This window comes from Cetorhinus maximus, chromosome 1 (genome assembly GCF_964194155.1).
Source record: "Cetorhinus maximus chromosome 1, sCetMax3.hap1.1, whole genome shotgun sequence".
In the NCBI taxonomy this organism is placed as follows: domain Eukaryota; kingdom Metazoa; phylum Chordata; class Chondrichthyes; order Lamniformes; family Cetorhinidae; genus Cetorhinus; species Cetorhinus maximus.
The window spans coordinates 15,218,216-15,240,373 of NC_135879.1; the positions used below are offsets into that span (position 1 = coordinate 15,218,216).

General features: G+C 40.2%; 2 protein-coding genes across 3 annotated transcripts in view; one reads left to right on the forward strand and one right to left on the reverse strand.

Annotated features, from left to right (window-relative positions):
* Nucleotides 1–114: 114 nt before the first annotated feature.
* mrps18c (mitochondrial ribosomal protein S18C) lies at nt 115–13,733 on the forward strand. 2 transcript variants are annotated; one of them, XM_078535662.1, is made up of 6 exons: nt 115–154; nt 7,710–7,771; nt 9,306–9,389; nt 11,273–11,330; nt 12,394–12,453; nt 13,570–13,733. In XM_078535662.1, exons 1-6 carry the CDS (start codon nt 130–132, stop codon nt 13,638–13,640), a joined length of 360 nt encoding a protein of 119 aa, XP_078391788.1. In that variant the 5' UTR covers nt 115–129; the 3' UTR covers nt 13,641–13,733. The 2 variants fall into 2 exon arrangements, with proteins under 2 accessions (XP_078391788.1, XP_078391828.1); XM_078535702.1 differs by having other exon boundaries at nt 136–252.
* Nucleotides 13,734–16,451: 2,718 nt separating this feature from the next.
* The window catches only part of abraxas1 (abraxas 1, BRCA1 A complex subunit), a 30,768-nt gene continuing 25,061 nt past the window's right edge, over nt 16,452–22,158 (reverse strand). The window contains exon 9 of the mRNA XM_078535329.1: nt 16,452–20,611. Within this exon, the coding sequence (XP_078391455.1) occupies nt 20,163–20,611 (449 nt within the window). The 3' untranslated portion in view covers nt 16,452–20,162. The remainder of the gene's footprint in view (nt 20,612–22,158) is intronic.

Here is a 22,158-nt window from a genome sequence, read left to right on the forward strand (position 1 = left end):
CAGCCAACGCTGGAAGACGTCATTTCCGTGAACGTCAGGATGGGGCGTGGCCCCTACCCGTTAATGATGCAGTTTCCGTCCGGCGGGTGGTCGCTCAAAGAGAAAAAAAAATCATTGAGACCAGCGCGCATGCGCACGTCGTGGGCCTGCGACGGTATTTGCGCGTACGCGAAATATCCCCGCGATTCGGGCGTTTGCGCATGCGCGCCAATTCCAGCGGGATGTTGCGGGTGGTGAAGACATGGCGCCCAGGTAACAGGCCTAGCAGGAGGCATAAACTGTTGGGAATCACACTTTAAAGGGGGAACGGGAAGGTGCAAGGCTGAAGAAGTGATTTTTTTTTTGGTTCCCTTGATAAGAGGCACTGGTTAGTTGGGCCCCAGCTTTAATATTGTGCCTGATCCTGGGCACCAGACCGGACTTTAGGGATCAAAATCAAAAAATGCTGGAAAAGCTCAGCAGGCCTGACAGCATCTGTGGAGAGAGGAAAAAGACAGAGTTCAAACGTTAATCCTGTCTTTCTCTCCACAGGTGCTGTCAGATCTGCTGAGTTTTCCCAGCATTTTTTTTGTTCCTGTTTCAGATTTCCGGCATCCATAGTATTTTGCCTTTATCTCAGACTTCAGGGAGCTCGAGATTTTGGAGGGGATGCAGAGGGTTTGCTTCAATTGGTACCAGGGATGAGGGGGCTTCAGTCTTCTATAGGAGCTGGCATTGCTCACCTTGGAGCAGAGAAAGCGAAGGGGAGATTCTAATAGAGATGTGGTGAATCGATAGGCGTTTCTGTGGCCGCAAACGAGACTCCAGGATGGTATGTTCCCTCCCTGGTGCTAGGGTCAAGGGTGTCTCAGAGCGGCTAGAGGACATTCTGAAGCGGGAGGGTGAACAGCCAGTGGTCGTGGTACACATTGGTACAAATGACATAGGTTAAAAAAAGGGATGAGGTCCTAAAAGCAGAATATAGGGAGTTAGGAAGTAAGTTGAAAAGTAGGACCTCAAAGGTAGTGATCTCAGGATTACTATCAGTGCCATGTGCCAGTCATAGTAGAAATAGCAGGATATATGGGATGAATACGCGGCTGAAGAGATGGTGTGAAGGGGAGGGTTTCAGATTCATGGGGCATTGGGACCGGTTCTGGGGGAGGTGGGACCAGTACAAACTGGACGAGTTACACCTGGGCAGGACTGGGACTGATGTCCTAGGGGGAACATTTGCTAGAGTGGTTGGGGAGGGTTTAAACTAAAATGACAGGGGGATGGGAACCTATGCAAGGAGTCAGAGGAAGGGGAATCAAAGACAAGAACAAAAGACAGAAAGCGGAATAAGAAAAATGATAGTCCGAGAAATCAAGGGCAAGAATCAAACAGGGCCTCTGAAAAATAGCGGGAACGGGACAAGTAATGTTAAAAAGACAAGCCTTAAGGCTTTGTGCCTTAACGCGAGGAGCATTCGCAATGAAGTGGATGAATTAACCACGCAAATAGATGTAAACAGGTATGATATAGTCAGGATTACGGAGACATGGCTGCAGGGTGACCAGGGATGGGAACTGAACATCCAGGGGTATTCAGTATTTAGGAAGGACAGACAAAAAGGAAAAGGCGGTTGAGTTGCATTGCTGGTTAAAGAGGAAATTAACGCAATAGTGAGGAAAGATATTAGCTCCGAAGATGTGGAATCTGTATGGGTAGAGCTGAGAAACACTGAGGGGCAAAAAATGTTAGTGGGGTGTATAGACCCCCAAACTGTAGTGGTGATGTTGGGAATGGCATTAAACAGGAAATTAAAGACACATGTAATAAAGGAACATCAAAGACCGCATGGGTGAACTGCAACAATTGTTTATTTCTGTCTGGTGCAAAAGTAAAACAGGAAAGGTGGCCAAACCATGGCTTACAAGGGAAATTAGAGATAGTATTAGATGCAAGGAAGAGGCATACAAATTGGCCAGAAAAAACAACAGACCTGAGGATTGGGAGCAGTTTAGAATTCAGCAAAGGAAGACCAAGGGATTGATTAAGAAGGGGAAAATAGAGTACGAGAGTAAGCTTGCAGGGAACATAAAAACTGACTGTAAAAGTTTCTTTAGGTATGTGAAGAGAAAAAGATTGGTGAAGACAAATGTACGTCCCTTACAGTCAGAAACGGGAACAAAGAAACGGCTGACCAACTAAATACATACTTTGGATCTGTCTTCACAAAGGAGGACACAAATAACATACCAGAAATGTTGGGGAACACAGGGTTTAGTGAGAGGGAGGAACTGAAAGAAATCAGTATTAGTAGGGAAATGGTGTTTGGGAAATTGATGGGATTGAAGGCTGATAAATCCCTGGGGCCTGATAATCTACATCCCAGAGTACTTAAGGAAGTGGCCCTAGAAATAGTGGATGCATTGGTGGTCATCTTCCAAGATTCTATAGACTCTGGAACAGTTCCTACAGATTGGAGGGTAGCTAATGTAATCCCACTATTTCAAAAGGGAGGCAGAGAGAAAACAGGGAATTATAGACCAGTCAGCCTGACGTCGGTAGTGGGGAAAATTCTAGAGTCCATTATAAAAGATTTAATCGCTGAGCACATGGAAAACAGTGGCAGAATTAGACAGAGCATGGATTTATGAAAGGAAAATCATGCTTGACAAATCTACTGGAATTTTTTGAGGATGTAATTAGTAGAGTTGATGAGGGGGAGCCAGTGGATGTGGTTTATTTGGACTTTCAGAAGGCTTTTGACAAAGTACCACATAAGAGGTTGGCGTGTAAAATTAAAGCGCATTGGATTGGGGGTAGTGTATTGAGATGGATAGAAAACTGGTTGGCAGACTGTAAACAAAGAGTAGGAATAAACGGGTCTTTTTCCGAATGGCAGGCAGTGACTAGTGGGGTATCGCAGGGATCGGTGCTGGGACCCCAGTTATTTACAATATATATTAATGATTTAGATGAGGGAATTAAATGTAATATCTCCAATTTTGCAGATGACACAAAGCTGGGTGGAAGGGTGAGCTGTGAGGAGGATGCAGAGATGCTTCAGTGTGATTTGTACAAGCTGAGTGAGTGGGCAAATGCATGGCAGATGCAGAATATTGTGGATAAATGTGAGGTTATCCATTTTGGTAGCAAAAACAGGAAGGCAGATTATTATCTGAATGGCTATAAATTGAGAGAGGGGAATGTGCAACGAGACCTTGGTGTCCTTGTACACCAGTTGCTGAAGGTAAGCATGCAGGTGCAGCAGGCGGTAAAGAAGGCAAATGGTAAGTTGGCCTTCATAGCCAGAGGATTCGAGTACAGGAATAGGGATGTCTTGCTGCAATTCTACAGGGCCTTGGTGGGACCACACTTGAAATATTGTGTGCAGTTTTGGTCTCCTTATCTGAGGAAGGATGTACTTGCTATAGAGGGACTGCAGCAAAGGTTTACCCGACTGATTCCTGGGATGGCGGGATTGACATATGAAGAGAAAATTGAGTTGATTAGGATTATCTTCGCTGGAGTTCAGAAGAATGAGGGGGGATCTCATAGAAACCTATAAAATTCTAACAGGGCTAGACAAGGTAGATACAGGAAGGATGTTCCCGATGGTGGGGGAGTCCAGAAGCACAAGGGTCACAGTCTGAGGATTTGGGGTAGACCATTTAGGACTGAGATGAGGAGAAATTTCTTCATCCAGAGAATGGTGAGCCTGTGTAATTTGTTACCACAGAAAGTAGTTGAGACCAAAACATTGTATGTTTTCAAGAAGGAGTTAGACATAGCTCTTGGGGTGAAAGGGATCAAAGGGTATGGGGAGAAAGCGGGAGCAGGCTATTGAGTTGGATAATCAGCCATGAACATAATGAATGGCAGAGCAGGCTCGAAGGGCTAAATGACCTACTCCTGCTCCTAGTTTCTATGTTCAAAATCATGATGGATTTTGATTAAAGTAAAAACTTTTGTTTCCACTGGCAGAAGAATTGATAACTGAAGGGCTCAAATGTTAAGCAAAAAAACCTGAGGTGAGATGTGATTTTTTTTAATTACGATCTGGAATGCACTGACTGGAAGGGTATTCAATGGTTACTTTCAAAAGGGAATTGGATTGATAGTTGAAAAATATAAATTTGCAGGCCCTGGGGAAGAGTGGGGGAGTGATATTGATTGGATGGCTCCTTCAGAGTATAGACACAGGCACAATAAGCTCTGACTGCAGGTTTGGGATCCCACTATTGAAAGGACATTAAAACAACAAAGAATTACAGACTGGTTAGCCTAACATTAGTAGTCGGGAATATGCTAGAGTATTATAAAGGATGTGATAACAGGACACTTAGAAAATAGCAACAGGGAAAATATCAACGGGATTAGACAAAGTCAGCATGAATTTATGAAAGGGAAATCATGTTTGACAAACCTAATGGAGTTTTTTGAGGGCTTAACTAGTAGAATAGATAAGGGAGAACCAGTGGATGTGGTTTTTATGGATTTTCAGAAAGCTTTTGATAAAGTCTCACATAAGAGGTTAATGTGCTAAATTAAAGCACACGGGATTGGGGTAATATATTGGCATGGATTGAGATTTGGTTGGCAGACAGGAAACAGAGTAGGAATAAATGGGTCTTTTTCGGAGTGTCAGGCAGTGACAAATGGGTACCGCAGGGATCAGTGCTTGGGCCCCAGCTATTCACAATATATATCAATGATTTGGATGAGGGAACCAAATGTAATATTTCCAAGTTTTCTGATGACACAAAACTTGGTGGGAATGTGAGTGGTGAGGAGGATTCAAGGAAATTTAGATAAATTAAATGAGTGGGCAAATACATGCAGATGCAGTATAACGTGGATAAGTGTGAAGTTATCCACTACGGTAGGAAAAACAGATTGGCAGAGTATTATTTAAATGGTGATAGATTGGGAAATGTTGATGTACAAAGGGACCTGGGTGTCCTTGAACACAAAAAAAAATCACTGAAAGTAAGCATGCAGGTGCAGCAAGTTTTTAAGAAGGCAAATGGTATGTTGGCCTTCATTGCGAAAGGACTTGAGTACAGGAGCAAGGATATCTTACTGCAGCTGTACAGGTGAGACCACATCTGTGTGCAGTTTTTGTCTCCTTACCTAAGAAAGGATATACTTGCCATAGAGGGAGTGCAGCGAAGGTTCACCAGACTGATTCCTGGGATGGCAGGATTGTCATATGGGGAGAAATTGGGTTGACTTGGCCTATATTCACTGGAGTTTAGAAGAATGAGAGGGGATCTAATTGAAACGTATAAAATTCTGACAGGGCTGGACAGACTGGATGCAGGGCTGATGTTTCCTCTCGCTGGGGAGTCTAGAACAAAGGGTCAGTAGAAAGGGAAATAGATGATTATTTGAATAGAAACAATGTACAAGGGTACAGGGAAAAATCAGGAGAATGGCACTAAGTCATGGTGCTTATTTGGAGAGCTGGTGCAGACACAATGGGCCGAATAGCCTCCTGCGCTGTAATAATTCTGTGATTTAGGACTAAGATGAGGAGAAACCTCTTCACTCAGAGAGTGGTGAAACGGTGGAATGCTCTACCACAGAAGGTTGTGGAGGTCAAGTCATTGAATATATTTAAGGAGGAAATAGATTGATTTCTAGACTCTAAAGGCATCAAGGGGTATGGGGAGAGAGTGCAGAAGTACGGTGTTGAGATAGAGGATCAGCTTTGTGGCAGAGCAGGCTCGAAGGGCCTGTGGCAGAATCTGTACCCGTTCCAACCTTAAATTCATGTATATTTTGGGGTTCATTGAAAAAGAAAACTTTTGAGTTTGGCTTTAAAATCCCAGAATTCTCATAAATTTTGTGTTGAAGATTGGGTCCAAAATGTCTATTTGCACATTGTGTGCATCAGACTAATGTGTAAATCCTGCTCCATGTGTGATGATGTCATTACTGCAACATATATGCATTCAGCGTCATATTTAGTGGGGCATGGAGATGAGTTGAGCATTGCTTGTTCTTGTATGATCTCATCATTAAAAGATGCTGAAGCCCTGATTTTTGATCTCTGCATCTATATCCATTGGCAACAGAAACTTAAATATAAGGAGTTGGTGGCTTTCAAAAGGGAATTGGAAGAGGAAAGATTTGCAGGGCCTTGAGGAATAAGGCAGGGAAGTGGGACTAGATGAATTGCTCTTACGGAGAGCCAGCACAAACACGATGGACTGAATGTCCACCATTCTATGAGTAACCATATCTGGCTGACAACAAAGGCTTTGGCATAAGTTTGGAAAGCAAACTGTGCCAAGAAATATTGCTGTAGAACACTCACTACTGTGGTGAAATGTATTAATCATTGTGGGGTGTCATTGACATTGAGTCCCTTGTTCCTTTTCTTGACTTTTAGTGATCCAAATAAAACAGATCTTTCCCTGCATTTTAGGATGTTATCATCCACCCCTCCATGGTTAAAGGTGACCAGCCCTTTTAATTTTCCTTCTCTAGTGAGGGTTAGAAGGAGGAGTCGCATGTGTTTCAGAGCAGCCGTACCTTTGAACACTTGGCAATCTTACTTGAGTCTGAAAAATGGAGAGTTTTGCAACACCCTGGGAACGCATGCCAAGTCTCTAATATCAAATCTAAACTGAAGGGTACAAGAACTTCAGTGACATGGCTGTTTGATTGTTTGCCTCTAGCACTCTTACTAAAATTGCTGCACCTACTGAAACAATTTGTGAGAATTAGAATTCTTTGAAGTTTGTGAATGAATAATGGCATCCAGAGTTGGCATTCAATTTGTGTGTTCAGTTATCTAACAAATCAATTTTAAAAAACTTTTCTGCCACTCCAAGTTCTTCAACTCTCTTCTGGCCCCAGGAGAAAACTATTATCCACCTTTTATTTTAGGTGCTTTTTAAAAATTCCAGCCTTCTCTGGTTATCAGCTGTGCAGATGATATCTCCTTTAAGTCTACCAAACAATTATCACGAATTGAATTATTTTTTCCACTCCCCTCCAATCAATTATACATGGTGACTCTAGAGTGAGTTTATCACCTTGCCCAATGCTCTTGGTTCCTTTGCACAGCCAAATCTGCTCACTTCTCCACTGTTGTCGAAACCTCCTCTCTCCCACCAGTTTCACCTCATCCATTCTTCCCTATCCCAGTGCTCATTAGACTCCATTTACCTGCAAAGTTCACCACCAATTTGGAGCAATCGAACCGGAATAACGTGCTTTTGTGGATTGGGTTGCTTTGGATTGGCTTTAAGGTTGGTCCACAGCAGAGACACCCATTAAATTGAATGAAGATGCTCTAACACTTCAAAGGGCTCCTCTGCCCTGTAACTTGCATCCTGTAATAGCTGACAATAGGACAGGATCTCATTTGGTGGATCTTAATTTCTTGGTGCCTAGTTAACACTTTTTGAAAATTTCTGTACTGCGTGCTCAGGAACTGGCAGATATTAACCCCAAGGATAATAAGGTTGACCTTACACGAGAGTCTGGAGCTGGTACAATTACTTTGACAATTATCACCTGTGAAGTGCCCAAGGTACTTAGGTACCTAGCTGTGTTAGATTGACAGCGGTAATTGTTTGGAAATTTATGCACAAATAAAGCCCAGGCTTAAAATATCCTATTCTAGAGGGCAGTGATTTTAGCATTTGCAATGTAGCAACCCCCAAACAATTGAAAGCTGGCCGACGATTCACACACCTTGTATTTCTCATTTGTTTGCTTTGTAGCATACTGGCAAAAGGGGATCAGCACTCAACTTATTCCAACAACTAGTAACACTTCCGATATGGTAAGAAAACATTTATCTAATGTGAGCAAATGTCACCAGCTGTTTTTTTTTTAGATTCTAAAAGTTCATAGTGCCCTCAAATTGACATAGCTTTCTGGGGGCAATGATTAAATAAAGTTGAGTGAACTATGCACTATGCCACAGAAATTCTGTTTTTACGGATCAAAACGAGTACATAAATATGTTCTAACATTTCCGCCGCTCTTCTGCTGTATTTAAATTTGGTGATATTCCATTGGAGTTAACAGAAGAGGTTGATGTGCTATATCTCATTATTGTTAAAGGTAATTTTACTTAGTCTTTCCCAGTGATAAATGAGTAAATGCACTGAATAGTGTTACTGTCAACCACGCATGCTGGAAAAATCTTGGGTTCAATTATTGGCCGCATCAACATATCTTCCCACTTTTAAAGATTTTTGTACCAAAATCTCAAGTCCATTCAAAACAATATCATTAAAACAAAAAAAAATGAGATCATTCATTCTCATTGCTGATTGAGGAACCAAACTGTACAATTTACCTACATTACAAAATGACTTCACACCAAAGTTAATTCATTGTCTGTGAAAAGCTTTGAAGTTTGTTCTGAGAATATAAAAACATGTTCTTTTCTTTCTCCCCTTTACTCTTCTTAAAACTTTGTATATGTCCTTCTGTGGAAATATTTATCATGGTTTTCCACATTCAGTATCCTCTTGACAACCATCTACCCAACCACCTAACTTTCCTGTGTCTTCCTAAAGTTGTTTGCAGTCTTCCCACAGTTTCTCTGTCTGACATGATATTCTCTCCATCACAAAGACTATCTATTTCCTACATTTCCATAACATTGCCTGCCTCCTCCCAGTACATCTGCTGCCAAAACTCTTCCATGTTTTATCATCTAGAGTGTGGACTATTCCAATGCACTCGTGGCCAGTCTACCATCTTTCACTATCTGTAAACTTTAGATAATTTAGAGTTCTGCTGCCTATATCATGTTTCACACCAAGTCCTGCTTACCCGTGATGCATGTTCTTGTTGACCTACAATGATATTTAAATTCTCATCATTGTGTTTAACTCCCTTCGTGATTTAGCCTCTCCCAATCTCTAACCCCGTCTAGCACTTTAAATTCTACATCGTCCCACTCTCCATCTCTCTGACTCTGATCTCTTGTACACCTCTTCACCACTTTGTTCCACTATTGGCGGGTGTTTCTTCAACCAACTAAGCCTCAGAGGATGGAATTTCTTTGCTAAACCCCCCGTTTCATTGGTTTTCACATCCCACACACCAAAAAAGAAACATGTTAACTTTTTTTTTACACCTACAATTTATCTAATCATTTGTTGAAGATTTAAGGTTATGATAATTGTCCTAATGAGGAATAAATATTAAGGGGTGAAATGCAAAATGCCCTTGTATGTTTCCAATGTCATTATTACTGATTTTATGTTGTAAACAACCCAACGCTTTTCTGTTGTATCTATGAATTGAGTTTGGGAAATGGTTAATGCAGGAATGTATTTCAAATGTTCACTTTCTTACAGCCAATAAAGTTAGAAAATCCTTACAAAGAACCTCCCAAGAGGTGCATTCTGTGTGGTGTTTCAGTGGACTACAAAAACGTACAGGTTTGTCCATATTACTCAAGTGGATATTGGGGAAGAGATGTAAATGAGATCAGATAAATAAACATAAGTAGTCTGTATGTTAAGCAATTGAAGGGCGTTTTTGGCATATGGTAGTATACATATGATAATTCCACCACTGTAGGTCAATGCTATTGTTTTACTGTGAAGAAATGCAATGATTGCTCTGTACAGCAGCTGTTTATGATAATTCTGATTCCAAATATCCTTCATGCATATTCCCATTTATTCTATTCATGACACTAGAAAGAAAAACCTTACATGGGAGGCTGGATGATATGGTGAAAGATTATTATCCTCTCTATAAATAGGTGGGGCCAATATCTTTTCACTCTGGTGAACCGTTCAAGTTCTTGATTATAACACCAGTATCCCAGTGTCAATCAATGCATAGTATAAAATATCCCTGCCATACCACTGGAGTTCTAGAGAAAGATTGGAAAATGGCTAGTAGCCTGGATTTTGTAGTCAGTGGCAAAGGAACAGCATTTGCCGTTCACTAAGCTGCTCAGAGTTTTGTTGGGCATTTAAGCTTAGGCTTGTTGTCATCTGGTATCTGATTTAGCATGGTGCCCTCTTCAGGAGATCTGTGTCAAGCAAGGCTCTTTTAAATCAGAGTAAATTCCAGTTTGCATACCTCAGTGAGTATCCTTCAGAGTCTAGAGCCAAGGATTAACAAGTATAATTAAAACGTATAGAAAGCAAAATAAAGATTAGGAAAGAAATATGGAAGTAAGAGGCAGAAAAAAAGTTTTTAAAAATTTTAACAATCTCCAACACTAACTAAATTCTAAAGGAAGAGGATGGGTGGAGAACACAGAGGATAAATGCCAGGCAAGTGGTTAACACAAAATTAACCTGAGTGGATAGCTGAGTATCCATGTTACATTGACCGCAATGTTAAAGAGTTTATTTTTCCCTGCAGTTATTACTCCTTATCAAGCTACAGAGTATACATTTTAAGGTCATGTGCTACAGGTCTGCCAAAAAAAGGTTGTAGTTTATTGTCCAAATTGACAGTTGAGCAGCAAGATGCAAATTGGATTGTTTGCCCAGTTTGTATGTGGCACTTCTGTTGCTATGGCTGTTCCATGAATGTTTCCATTGCTTGTGGTACATGGGTTTTAGTATCATTAATTAATGCTAATATTAAAGAACAAGGAGTTCTACAAAAGGCAAAACACTGTGGATGCTGGAAATCTGAAATGAAAAACAGAAAATGCTGGAAATAGTCAGCAGGTCTGGCAGCATCTGTGGAGAGCGGAACAGTGTTAAGGTTTCAGTCTGATGACCTTTCATCAGAATTGGGAGCAGGGAAATTCTAGCTGCTCATAAAAGTCAACCCATTTTAGAGGCCACACATTAAATGAGTAGAATTTCTTTCTACAATTTTGGTGCTCATCAAGGTGAATACTGAGGAATAAAACACTTTTTTCCCACTTTTTCATCATGGTAATTCCCAGTCAGACGCAATGCAGACCACCTGAAAGGTGAAGCTTCTTCCATTCAGCCTTGATACATCTGCCTTAACCCTGGTTTCAGCTTCAGAAGAGCATATGCATTCAGCCTTGTGGACTATCTTGAGTGTGATTGCCTACTTGCAGTTAGCTTTCTGCTATGGGTCCATGCTCACCAGTTACCAGGTGACACGACCCAAACACATTTCACAACAAAGGTACAAAGCAAATGAGAGTTTTGAAACTCATTTGCAATTTAAAAGTAGATCTCTTCTTAAAAAGAGAAACTTGAAGACTAGAAGTGTTATTAATGGCTTGTTTACTTCAGTTTAAACCAGATACAAAATGGTTGTACTTTAACCTTGTGAATGTTTTCTGACACTAACATCCATTTTTTTTTTAAAATAGCTTTTATCCCAGTTTATATCTCCATATACTGGTCGCATTTTTGGGAGACACATAACAGGTAAGACACCAGAAACACTTGAGTCTTCAGCACTCAACTGGGAAAGTTCCTGCTAATTTGTATTTGCAAAATCCTGTAGCCACTGTGTATGTGTGTGTTGAGGGATCCACTTTACATTAGGGAGCTGGTGAGCTGCTTAATGTAATAGAACAACGAATCGCGAGTCACAGAACATTGAAACTCCAACATGCCCTAAGGCAGGGAATTCCAATTAAATTCAGATACGGTCCAGTTATCCCAGTCTTCAAAGTCTGGATTGCTTTTCTCAGAACAACAGTACTCAAGCCAAATGTCATTCATTTTATTTATCTACTGGCTTTTACAGCCTGTGTTTGCCCACTCATTGAATTCTTAAAAAAAAAATCAACATGCAATCGCTGGTATATATACCACCTAAGAAATTGTGACTGCAACATCAGAACTGCAAATGTCAGGAGGGATACACCTCCAAGCAAAAACTCGACTAATAACAAACATTAAGGAGGCAAAGAGAGAGGGGGAGAAAGGAAAACGGAAAGGAAGGAAATCACACTAATGAACATTTATGTTAAAAAAGTACTGATTTAGTTATATTTCATTAGTCTTGCTTTTGTTGAAGGTTTAAAAATAGAATAAAGAAATGCCATTTCTTTCATAATGTTGATTCAAACATGATCCACCATACAACTTACCATGAGTACAAGATTGCTGCTGGAATATTAGCTTCACCTCAATTACTGCTGGTACAGATACAACCTGTTTCCAGCTATTGTGTGTTTGAACATTTACAGAAAAGAAAGCTGATGAAAGTTGGTTAGCATGAGCAGGAATTGGAAACAAACTTATAATTTAAAAGTACCAACTCAAAGCAGGTGAGGTTTTCATCATCCACTTGAGTACATTCATGTTGGAAAAGATAAATAAACCTGGTATTTGAAACATATATTGGACAAATCAGTGGAGTTTCATGGATTAAGATCTGTGATCATCGGCTGTGGAGAAATTGAAGGATGTATTGAGCAGTAATTCCTACTGTTGTGCAAGTACAGTAAATCCATTGTTTTTAATTTTTTTCCCCTTCTAGGCTTGTGTGGAAAGAAACAAAGAGAAATTTCCAAGGCCATCAAAAAATCCCAGCAAATGGGTATGTGATTTAAAACAAACTTTAATTCTAAAACTAACATTGAATACCTTTCTTAACTGCAATCTCTTGAGCTTGATTTTGCTTTGGGAAGGGGATTTTCCCAAAGGGATGCAGAGGGCACAAAAAATCACCCCAACCCATGCCTAGGGATGTTTATTTTCCTACATTTAAAGGTGTTATACTTATTTGTTTTTCTATTTATTGGTTCACGGGATGTGGGTGTCGCTAGCTAGACCAATTTCTATTGCTCCCTAATTGCCCTTGATTATTGCAAATTGTTTTAAGACTTCATTGTATATTTTATTCCACATGATTGCTTAAGTATCAGTCCTAAAAGTACAGTTTACTAGTTTGAAATTGTATCCTTTTGTCCTATTCTTGTAATTTAATGTAAAGTAATACTCTGGATTTCCATTTTCCACTCCCTTAGCTATTATATCCCTCAAATGCCTCCTTTTCCAGGCTAAAATGCCCAAGTCTCTTCAGTCTTTCCTCTTAACTCAGATCCCTCACTCTTGGATCAGAGCTTGAATATCTCCATGTCTCGGTTACCGGAACTAAATACTGTACTAGCAATGTGGTCTGACCAGAGCCCCTTATAGTTTGACCGCAATCTCCCCTGACTACTGTTTTTTAAAATTCTACTGTAGTCTACTGTTTTGGTTATGAAATTCAACATTATGTTGGTTTTATTGATTGGACATGTTCAGCATTGGTTCTGCCAAGACTCCTAGATCTCATTAAGCTCCCTTCTTGGCTTTTTCAACACAATACGTATACGTATATTGCAATGTTTTCCTTCCTATGAACAGCAGTTTTCATTGATCTGAAATTAGATTTCATCTGTCACTGTTCAGCCCCCTTATTATATCTAGTTCATTGTGCAACTGGAGTTGCCTCCTCCGATTTCACCAGTTGTAATCCCAGAATTGAATTCTGGGTACTCCTCACCCTAATACAATTTATTTTGGTTCAAAGATTTTCAATCTGGTAGGCTGGAGCTTAGACTTTTCCTCCCCTCTTAAGTATTTGCCTGATTCACTTGTTATGAGATTCATGTTGAGTACTGTGAGGTTTTTTTTGTTGCTTATCTTAATTACTTTCTATTCTTTGTAGGATTTATGTCAGTCACATTGAAAGACCCTGCTTTCCTGAAGGATCCAAACATTTGCGATTTCAAACTTTGAGAATAACCCTCTATCTGTGACTATTTATGGTACAAACAATGCTCTGGAGTTTCTCAATTATATTTCAAGAATCAATAAAGTGGATTAAATGCTGATGCACGGGAAGATTTGTTCTACACAAATACACTTTCAATGCAAAAGAGAATGTGTTTGAGGTACATGCAGCTAGAAGATCCACTGTATACAGCTGCTTTGCAACTTTTGTATGGGGAGAAAGCTGCACCCTGATTTCACTTCTAAGTGGCCTAGCTTTAATTTTAAAATTATGCACGGACATTCTGGGTTCTCTAACTGTGGATACAACTTTTCTATATTACCCTATCAATTCCCTTCATTTTAAACACCTTGATAAGTTCAAGGAATAGAAGTCAAGTTACTGCAACCTGTTTAATTATTTGTGTACATGGACACACCTTTGCCACTCCACAGCTCCTAGTCTTCTCATCATTTGGAAAACATTCTCAGATCCAAAGTGAATAACCTCATAATGCACTCCACCTGCCAGTTTGCCTGCCATTGATTTGTCTGTGTCCCTTTGTAACTTGCTCCTCCCATCCACGTGACTTACTGTATCTTGATCCTTTTGAAATAAACGTCCAAACTGTAAAACTTGTAGACAATGAGACTTTTAAAAAATCAACCAATTGACACAGTAGAAATAAGTAATCCGAAGATCATGAATGAGTATTTAAATGTTGGGTTAATTAGCCTGCTTATAAAATCAGCACTTAATGCAGGAATAAGTTATGTAGCTTAGATCTGACAGGAATCTAAGTTCCTAGAAAAAGTCAAGGTGATCTGAAAGAAACCTCAATGCCACATTCCTACCTACCCCTGATAACCTTTCATCCCCTTGTTAATCAAAAATCTATAAAGCTCTGCTTTAAAAATATCCAAAGATTCTGTTTCCACTGCCTTTTGAAGAAGAGTTCCAAGGACTCTCGACCCTCAGAGAAAAAAATTCCCCTCATGTGTCTTAAATGAGCAACCCCTTATTTTTAATCAGTGACCCCCTAGTTCTAGATTCTCCCACAAGAGGAAACATCCTCCCTGTCAAGACCCCTCAGGATCTTAAAGGTTTCAATTAAGTTGCCTCTTACTCGTCTAAATTCCAGTGGATACAAGCTTAACCTGTCCAGCTTTTCCTCATAAGACAACCCACTCATTACTGATACTAGTCAAGTAAACCTCTGAACTGTTTCTAACACATTTACATCTTTCTTTAAATGAGACCAGTAGTGTACACAGTACTCCAGATGTGATCTCACCAATGCCCTGTACAAATGAAGCATAACCCCCCTTACTTTTGTAATCAATTCCCCTCACAATAAATGATAACATTCTATTAGTTTTCCTAATTACCTGCTGTACCTGCATACTAACCTTTTGTGATTCATGCACTAACACCCACTCCCCTCTGAATCTTGGGGCTCTGCAACCTCTCGCTATTTAGATAATAAGCTTTTTTATTCATCCTGCCAAAATGAATGATTTCACATTTGCCCTCATTATACTCCATTTGCCAAATCTTTGCCCACTCACTTAACCTATCTATGTCACTTTGTAGCCTCCTCACATCCTCTTCACAACTTCACTTTCTACCTATCTCTGTCATCAGAAAATTTAGCAACCATTCCTTCGGTCCCTTCATCCAAATCATTTATATAAATTGTTAAAAGTTGAGGCCCCAGCACTGATTCCTGTGGCACACCACTCAGCACACCCTGACAACTAGAAAAAGACCCATTTATGCCAATTCTCTGCTTCCTGTTAGCTAGCCAATCTTCTATCCATGCCAGTGCTCTGGGGACCTGGGTTCAAATCCCACCATGGCAGATGGTGAACTTTGAATTCAATAGAAATCTGGAATTAAAAGTCTGACAACGACCACAAAACCATCGTAAAGATCCATCTGATTCACTAATGTCCTTTAGGGAAGGAAATCTGCTGTCCTCACTTGATCAGGCCTACATATGACTCCAGACCCACAGCAATGTGATTGACTCTTAAAATACCCTCAATGAGGGCAATTAGGGATGGGCAATAAATGCTGGCCTAGCCAGTGACACCCACATCCCATGAACAAATTTTTAAAAATTAAATTAATAAATGTTACTCCCTAAGCTACTAAACTATTGTCAAATCTTGTTTAGCTCAAATTAGATTGTTGCAATTGGTAAGCTTATCTACCTGAATAAAATTGTCACTATTGAAACGTTGGAGGTCTTTTGTGAAGACAAATGCTGCATGTCAATTATCGTTGAGTTTCTGGGTAGGGTGGTTTTGGATTATCACCCAATCTAGTAATTCCTTAAATTTAGCAGCTCACATACTTGAAGAACTCTCATCTAATTAGAGCTTCAAAACTTCATTCTATAGAGTTAAAGCTTGAGAGCTACAGTGAGTAGCCCACATTTTAATGGCAGTCCTGTCATGAATTTCCCATTGAGATTAGTCTAACGCTGTAATCTTCTATCTCATCCTAAATATGAAATATAAGTTTACCCCCTTAGATTTAATTGTTGATATTCATTGGAGTAAGTATATGTAAGACCATGTTTCCCAGGTAATTATTTTTCCACAAGCATGAGACTTGCAACAGTTACATCGATGCAATTTAGAGGTAGATAAGTAGAGATTTGAACTATTTATGAGCAGTGAATGACACTTGAGTTGTCTGAATACAGGTATGGATGTAGATTTCACCACCAGGACATTGTGGTGGAGTTGGGTGGCTTGGAAATAAATATTAAGGGTTGGGGGCTACAAGTCACAGTAGGTATTACCACAGAGTCAAAATGACTAAACATATAACAGCCAAAGTATAAAGGTTTATTTTTTTTTGCAAAGGAGAAAAATTGCACACTGGTTTTACATTGATACAGTAGTATATTTTCAACAGTATTACAAGAGGACATATTGATGACATGGCTATGTACACTTGCAGTTTCACACGCTTCAAGATGAGGGGTGAATATGGAGGTGGGGCAAGAGGTGATGTGGCCTGACATGAAGGTAATACACTTTTTAAAAAAAAATTACAGATGGGCATATCTTTTCTGCAGTTGTGGATCAGTTAATGTGCTCCCAAACCAGAACCTCCCTCTACAAAAGTATTTTGTGAGAGGGAACTCATTTAGGATTCCAGTCAGTCCACAATGCTTGGTACTGATAGCAGTGACATTTTTTTTGTAGTCTAAATCTCAGGTAACATTGTGCACAAACCTAGCAGACAAGTTGGTGAGTGAAGGAATGTTGATGCTGGTCATATCCTTTGATGGGCCAGTATGCTTCGCAAAGTAGTTGGATTCAGGGCATGCACGGGTAATGTATATGAACATGCACCCTGGCCACATCCTCTTCAGCATTAATCTGACAGAACAACAACATTAATTGTGTTTTGCAACCACATTTTGTGTCATGAACTTCTATCTGGTGCTTGCTAATTGGTTGGGATATGACAAGTGACATTCCCCATAGTAGGGCCTCAGCGTTTCACTGTGTATATAAATAAAACAATGACTTATAAATCCATGTTTGTAGACGATAAAGTTAGTAAGCACAGTAATTTTGTAGATGGGAATAGGAAATCATAATCATAGATGAGTGGACAAAACTATGGAAGCTACAGTTCAGTATGGAAATAGTAAGGCTGTTCATTTTGGAGCCAAGAATGACAAATTAGAATATTTTCTAAACAATGAGCAACAAGGAGCAAAGGGATTTAGATGTCCACGTATGCATCACTACTTTTTGTACTGCATTAGCTTTTCATCAAAAACACCATTGGAATTTTGCCCTTTATCCCAAGGGTTTGAATAAGTGAGAAAGTGATACTGCAGTTGTGCAAGGCCACTGTTTGATTGAACCCTTATTGAGTATTGTTTTCAGTTTCTGGGACCACTCTTCTGGAAGGATATTTTGGTCTTAAAGTACGGTACAGTCAGCAGAATGGTACCAGGACTTAAATTGTGACAAACCTGGCTTGAATTCCCTTGAATTTAGGATATGGGGTGATTTATTAGATGTTAAACAATTAAAGGATTCTATACACTCAATACTTCTTCCAGGAGGGAAGCCCAAAACAAAAGGATAATTTTAAAATGAGAGTTAGACTATTGAGGAGTGAAAGCAGGAAGTAGTTTTACGCACAGGTGGTGGAAATTTGGAATTCTCTCCCCCCAAAAAGACTCTGGACGTGGGTCAATTGAAATTCAAGACTGAGACAGACAGATCGTTAGGTAAAAGCAGCAAGAGATTATGGATATGCAAACAGAGTTGAGGTACAGGCCAGCCATTATCTAATAGAATGTAGAACAAACATGAGAAGCTGAATTCCTCTAGTGTGTCCTCCTATGTACAAACAGTAGAGGATAAAGGATTTCCACATATCTATGATGGACCTTTATAAGGGATAACCAGGGATCTCCTTTGCTAGAGCCTCATTGCTTTGAGGTTTCAGGGCTTTATGCTAGCACATTAGTACTGCTTGGCACATAGCACTGGAGGATACCCAGTGATCGAAATGAACACAGTGGTGACGATCTGCAAGATCTCAGAGCATCTCTTATTGAGACAAATCTTCTCCACATGAGTTAATCAGCTCTGACAGCATCTTGGAATTTGTGCCTCCAAGCTTCTACAGCAGCAATGGGAGAATGAGATATCCTCACTGTGTCCATGGCCCGTAGAACAGAGGTCTCCACTGCGGCTGCTACTGGTATTGTCACATATTGAAGGCACTCCAGGCAACAGTTGGTCCAATCTATACCACATATAACACTCCACCTAATAGCTGCTGTTTGAAATTAGGCATACTAAAGTCTGTCCTTAGACAACTTCAAAGATCACCAACTGATACAGCTGGTCCTTCAGCAATCCTATCACTACTCCTTTAAGAAAAAACAAGACAAATTACTGAACATTTATTATGTTCTTTCCCACTGCTTGATTCAAGTGGGACAGTGACAGCCTGTGCTCAGATGAATAATGCTGTATCTACCTTGACACCATCAAAAAACATGTCCAAGTGCACATTAAAGCTGGAGATACCCATTGCTACCTCACCACCTTTTAACCCTCCACTGTCTGTGTTGTCAAACTTCTAGTCTGACATCCAACCCCAGATGAGGCAAATTTCCCCCAACTAAGATTGAAGCCATTGCTTTTGGTCCGTGACAAAATTCTGCAGTCCAGCCATCGATTTCTTCTCCTTCTTGGCTATTGCCCCAGGCTGAACCAAACTGTTTGTAACCTCTTTGTCCTATTTGAAGCTGAGTTGAGCTTCTGACCCCATATCCTCTCCATCACAAAGACCACCTCCATAACAGTGCTGCTCGGTATGCACTGGCTCCTGGTCCAACAATTCTTTCATTCAATTCTCATCCTCATCCCTTCCTGCAACCTCCTCCAGCACTAGAACCCTCTGAGAACTGTGTTCTGCCAATTCTAGTGTCTTGTTCATCCACCACTTCATTTGCCCCCTCTATTGGCAGTTGTGCTTCTGCTATCTAGGCCCAAAGCTCTGGAATTCTCTCCTTAAACATCTTCACCATTGTCTTACACTAAGAAGCTCCTTAAAACCTACTTCTTTCACCCAGCTTTTGTTCAGCTATCTGATCATTTTCTTTGGCTGATGATTTTTATCTAGGTTATATTCGTGAAGCACCTTGGGACGCGTCAGCAGTGAATGTCATTTGCATCCATAACATCCAACATCGGAACACCGTCTTCCAGCAGCAGCCATTCTTATTGCCTTTGAAGGAAATGTCAAGTCAATGTCAAATTATAGCCAGTTTTACATTTGAAAATTAGCCTGAGATTAGGTTGCTTGTAGAAGTACTAGATATTGTAAAAGGTTTTATTTTCAACAAAAATATTGTAATTTTGCACATTTTAGCCCTGCAAACTTAAAAGGTTTGCATATATTTGCTAGTCCTTCCACTTTGTAACTTGGTTTTCCAACGGGGAAGTACTAATGTTCCGTGTGTCCCCACTGCTTAAGCATCGAAGAAGTTACTCACTAGCCTTAGATGACCACTCAGCAGGATGACCACAGCTCCATTTTAGGGGTTTATGGAGAAGCTTATTGAGTGGCCTGGAGCACAGCTGGGTGCCAAAGGGAGCAGAAAAAAAAACAAATCTGTTTTTCAAAAACCAAGGACAGGAGAGAAGAGAGATTTAATTCCAGGCACTAATAGTGAAAAGACAGTACTGTATTCCAAAACCATTTCTTAACCTCATCACAGGTACATTGATTCTGCAAAAAATTAAAATTACTTATGCCTCCAGTATAACTGCTGAATATTTCAAAAAGTGAAGTCACTGTAATTGATTTAAAAAAATGAAGTACTTTCCTCAGGATAAAGTACTTCCCTCTCCTCCTCCCCAAGTCGCAACATGCTTTCCATCTGAAGAAAGGCGAACATCCTTTTCAATATCCGTGTGGAAAAAGATTTGGCACTTTGCATTTCTCAAGTAAGGATTGCTTTATTGTGGTTCAGGTCCAAGTGTTTGTAAAGTTCAGAATGTTGGTGAAGCTGAACGCCTTATATCATTGTTGTACTGATCTAGCACATCCCCTTCATTCTCCGACTCAGTCAATCTGTTCACTGAATCCGTTTCACTGCCCTCACTGTCTCTACTTGCTGATCTCCTGGCCTTTGGCCAAACTGTTCTCCGTTTCTTACCCCGACTTAGGCGATTAAGACAGTTTTTTGCTTTCCGTTTACATGTAATCCCGGAAGCGTTAGCCCTCTCGGAGGATGATGTATGGATGCTTTTTCCTGAGACCTGAGTGACCGTGTCTTTTATGCTCATCCTGTTGTCTTCACTGTGACACTGAACTGGCAGAACTTGACCCTCTCTTGTAATTGACACAGACTGTAAAAGTTTTGAGTTTGGGAAAGCTTTCTTCAAAGCCTGACACAAGTGTATGTTCTTTTCCATCAGGTCATGATTCTGTTTCTCTCCTGTATTTAAAAAAAGTAGAAAAGGTTAGCGTGTAAAATGCTTCTGCACTTATGTCAGTTATAGGACTATGGAAAAAATAGTTCGGGAGCCACTTGGTATTGCATAAATTTCCCATTTATAAATGGATAGGAAAAATATTTGCCCAATGGTACCTTATACTAATGGTGTGTAATAAATTGTGTGCATTTCCAAAAAGGGACACTAAACTAGAAATTAATTAGTTTACAATAAAAATAAAGACGCAAATCTATATATGCCTTTCACAACTTCTGGACATCCCAAAATGCTTTACTGCCAATGAAGTACTTTTAAAACGTAATCACTATTGTAATGTAAGAAATGCAGCAGCCAATTTGCGAATGCTAGTCAATTTCTCATTACGTTACATAGTGAGTCAAATCCATGTATAGTCTTCAGGTAAAGCAGGGTTAGAGGGTGGGGGGAACAACTGGACAAGAGCACTTAGACAGTCCTCACTTTAAAGACAAAGATTGTCATTTTTACATGTCGATTACAAATTCCTATGCCCACATGTATAATGGAAACTGCTTATGTAAAGTTGTCCCTCTGTAATTACAACCTCCTGACAGTAGTGGCTCTGCAGCACCTTCAGTATGGCAAGTTTACTTGGATAGTTTCTATTATAAATGTGTTTTAGGAAGTTTTAATGGGAAAGTTGACAGGAAATTTGTATAGATCAATATTTGTAAATCTATTATAGATGTTTATTTTCTCCCTTTCACCTTCCCCTGAAAGCCCCAACTCAAGTCAAGCATTGTTCTAGGTACCTTGCCCCCATTTTAGATACTCTTTATATCTGATCTTTGGCAAGCTACTTAATCGTATCGATCCATTAGAGCCAAGCATAACCTCATCCACATCCAAGGTAAACGCATCACCAATAGAGGTTTTTGAGTAGCAACCCGGGGTATTACCTTACTTAACACTTCCCTTGGTTTGGGTTTGTTGAAAATAATAGTAGTAGCCCCAATGTTACTCTGGTTTAGACCAGTTAAGCTGCCATATATGGGGAACCAAACCTACTTCTTTCAGGTTAATATTTTTCTACTTCAATTACAAATAATGTGTATATTTTTTATTCATTCATGGGACGTGAGCATCGCTGGCTAGGCCGGCATTTATTGCCCAACCCTAATTGCCCTCAAGAAGGTGGTGGTGAGCTGCCTCCTTGAATGCTGCAGTCCAGGTGTAGGTATACCCACAGTGCTATTAGGTAGAGAGTTCCAGGATTTTGAACCAGCGATAATGAAGGAACGGTGATATATTTCCAAGTCAGGATAGTGAGTGACTTGGAGGGGAACTTCCAGGTGGTGGTGTTCCTATGTGTCTGCTGCCATTGTCCTCCTGGATGGTGATAGTTGTGGGTTTGGAAGGTGCTGTCTTAAGAGCCTGAATGAGTTCTTGCAGTGCATCTTGTAGATGGTATACCCTACTGCCATTGTGCATCAGTGGTGGAGGGAGTGAATGTTTGTGGATGGGGGTGTCAATCAAGTGGGCTGCTTTGTCCTGGCTGGTGTCAAGCTTC